The following is a 2846-nucleotide window of genomic DNA, read 5'->3' on the forward strand; positions in this document are numbered from 1 at the left end:
TTTCGCTTCAGCTGTTCATTCCAGGCTTTACTCCCAAGCTTCAAAGCCATTAGTGGCTCAGAGCCCAAGTAGTACATGGATTGCCAAGGCAGCTAGCTGCCCTGGAAAAGTTTAAGAGGCAGCAAGAGCAGGAAAGACAGATCTGTGTACAGAGAAGTTACAAAAACACAAGTGCTAGTAGAGACAAACGCTCCAGGTCAGAGCTGGAGTAAGCAATCTAGCTTTGAGGCATCAAAACTACTTTTATCTCTAGGGAAGCAAATGAAGACAAAGAAACAGCAGACAGTGATGGAAGCATGAAAAGGAGTAGTCAAACAGTTTGCCAAGATTTGACAACATCAAATAGGAAAACAATTTTATCGACAAAGTACATATACCCTCAGGTTGCTCCAACATAACAAAACCAAGAAAACCTGACTATATCGGAAAGAAAGGCTGTCTGAACCCTGTAATACAGTAAGGCTAGAGAAACTTACTGAGGATGTAAATAGAAGCAAGATTTTGCTGCCCTGTTTCCTGCAATACTTATCAGAACAGGATCTCCAGATTCTGTCTTCAGCTTCAAGTCCTAACAGCAACAGTGTTACACTTTACTCTGCTTCTTATAAGTAGCAATTTGGTATGCAGCACAGGAAATTTAAGAGTATGAACTTGACAAAAAAAAAAGTCAGATTTTTAATCTACTGGCAGAATACCTTCATGCAATATCCAAAAAAAGGCTGGGCTTGCCTTAAATAGGAACATAAGAAAAACCCACACTAGTATTTTGACCCAGAAACCTAGAAAGGCAACTTACTTGGAAGCTCCACCGAAGTGTGCTTCCACCATATATTTTGATCTTCAGCATCCCACTGCACAGGAGTCTTTGGCTGAGCTAGAGTGGGAACTTGGTCTGAACACAAAAAGACTGAAAATCCCAAGTAATTAGTCATAAGGACAGAATCACACCCTGCAACAAGCTTCTTTCTTTCCTATTAGCATGAAATAGACTGATTATACATTTAAGCTCATGACAAGAGGAAAAAAAAAAAAAAAACACAAAATCTTGAGTCTGCAGTTACCTCCATGTTCAGCAAATTTTGGGTTAGAGAGGATCATCTTGCAGAACTTGAGTCCATTTTTGTACTGTTTTTGTTCGTAACATTTCTGTAAAAGAGGTGAAATACAATCACTGAAATGTGTTTAAAGCCAGAGAACCATAACACACTATTACAAATGCAGCCGTTCATTCAACAAGGTATGGGGATCAGATCACTAACAAGCTCTACTCAAATATGGCCATTCATATCACATTGCCTTTTCTCAGCACTCAGAACATACAACCAATATTCTACCCCACAGTCTATTTTTTATTTAAAAAAAAAAAAAAATTCCTTTTCAACAGACAAAGAGAAGTAGCAATGTATACTTTGATTTAAAAATTCTTAAAATAGAGAGCCAAGTTAGAAATCATAACTCAACAGAACTTTTGAGAAAAGTTAAGTCTTAAAGAGTCTAGACACTCCTTTCAGCATCCCATTTCCCTGGCCTAGTGACATCCTAGAGCAAGAAATAAGACAGAAGACTTTCCTAGTTGCCAATGCAGACTTTTGGAAAGAAGAGAGAAAACATGAACTAGGACAGACCAACCACAACCTCCAAAATCTATACATAGATATCAGGGGGAAAGAATTTACCAGTTTATTGAAAAAATAAAGTATCTAGTTTCTACCTAGAACAGTACAGTTAAGGGCTAGTTTTATATTTACTTAATACCATTTACTTAATTACTAGGTAAACTGGCAAACAATGTAGTTCAGCTGTGGGAACATACAGAGGAAATGAAACATGTGAACCCAGGTTCCTTTTCTTCTTTAAAAAGATATTACTTAAGTCAATAAGTTCTAGTAATTTAAATCAATTACTGATCACTACAGTAGAACAATTAAACAAATTATTTAAACCAGTTAAAGGCGGGCTTGTATCAGTGAGCATGAAAATGATTTGAGGTCACTTAAGATTTTTAACTGCAGGAAAACCACCAAACCAGGCTTAACTTGGCACCATTTTCAGTTAATAAGGAGTATTGTCCTGCTGTAATTTAGACAGCTATTCTCAGGAGAAACTATGTCATTGCAGTTATGTGCTTGAGTGCTTTAACAATCTCTCATAGATCATTCCCACTCCATCAATCTTCCAGGACAGAGGTAAAATCTGCGTTAAATTAATGCGGAGTGTAGTAACTCCTTTAAAGTCAGAACAGATCATCACATTGCTTCCCAGGTACAAGCAACAGAAACATGCCTGTGCTCACTTTTGGGTAATCAGCTATGGTGACAAAACAAAGGTCCTGCTCCAATCTGTGGGGAAGGGCTTAACTGCAGACAGTTTTTACGTTCTTGTTGCCTGAAACTCAAGACACCTGCAGTTAACCATGACTAAGTGCAGATCAAATCACAGAATAATTTCTGAACTGAACAGGAACCCTTCAAGGTCATCAAAACTATCTCTCAAAAAAAAAAAAAAAGAGCTAACTGATTGTAAATCAGGTTGCTCTGCCTGACTCACCTATGGCAGGATGGTCACAGGGTTCCCATTATAATGGCCAGTCTCTTCGCGAACGAAGAACCGGGGAAGGTCTTTCCACCTTCCAGCCTGCGCATTGGATTTTTTAGGTCAGACACAGTGTGCGCGGAACTGAGCCCACCCTTTAATCCTGAGGTTCATCTGCCGGGGCCAAGCACGCTTGGACGGTGGCAGTGAGGTCCTCAGGACGTAGATGGATTGCCTTACGGGCTAACGAGCTCCATCTGCCCGGGGAGGGGCCCCGACCGGGAATCGAACCCGGATCTCTGCAGTGACAGTGC

The 2846-nt window shown here is 39.8% G+C and overlaps 1 protein-coding gene across 4 annotated transcripts in view; it reads right to left on the reverse strand.

The window, feature by feature from the left end:
- NAA16 (N(alpha)-acetyltransferase 16, NatA auxiliary subunit) overlaps window positions 1–2846 on the reverse strand; it is a 69739-nt gene that overhangs the window by 53501 nt on the left and 13392 nt on the right. For all 4 annotated transcript variants that reach the window (XR_003571757.1, XM_027888850.1, XM_027888851.1 and 1 more), the window contains exon 2: window positions 1062–1146. Coding sequence is in view for 3 of the 4 variants with exons in the window: in XM_027888850.1 (XP_027744651.1) it covers window positions 1062–1146 (85 nt within the window). In the remaining variant the exon portion in view is untranslated. The remainder of the gene's footprint in view (window positions 1–1061; window positions 1147–2846) is intronic.

The sequence above is a fragment of the Empidonax traillii genome, unplaced genomic scaffold, assembly GCF_003031625.1.
Source record: "Empidonax traillii isolate 1590-97213 ecotype Southwest subspecies unplaced genomic scaffold, ASM303162v1 scaffold247:size2371522, whole genome shotgun sequence".
Classification (NCBI taxonomy): domain Eukaryota; kingdom Metazoa; phylum Chordata; class Aves; order Passeriformes; family Tyrannidae; genus Empidonax; species Empidonax traillii.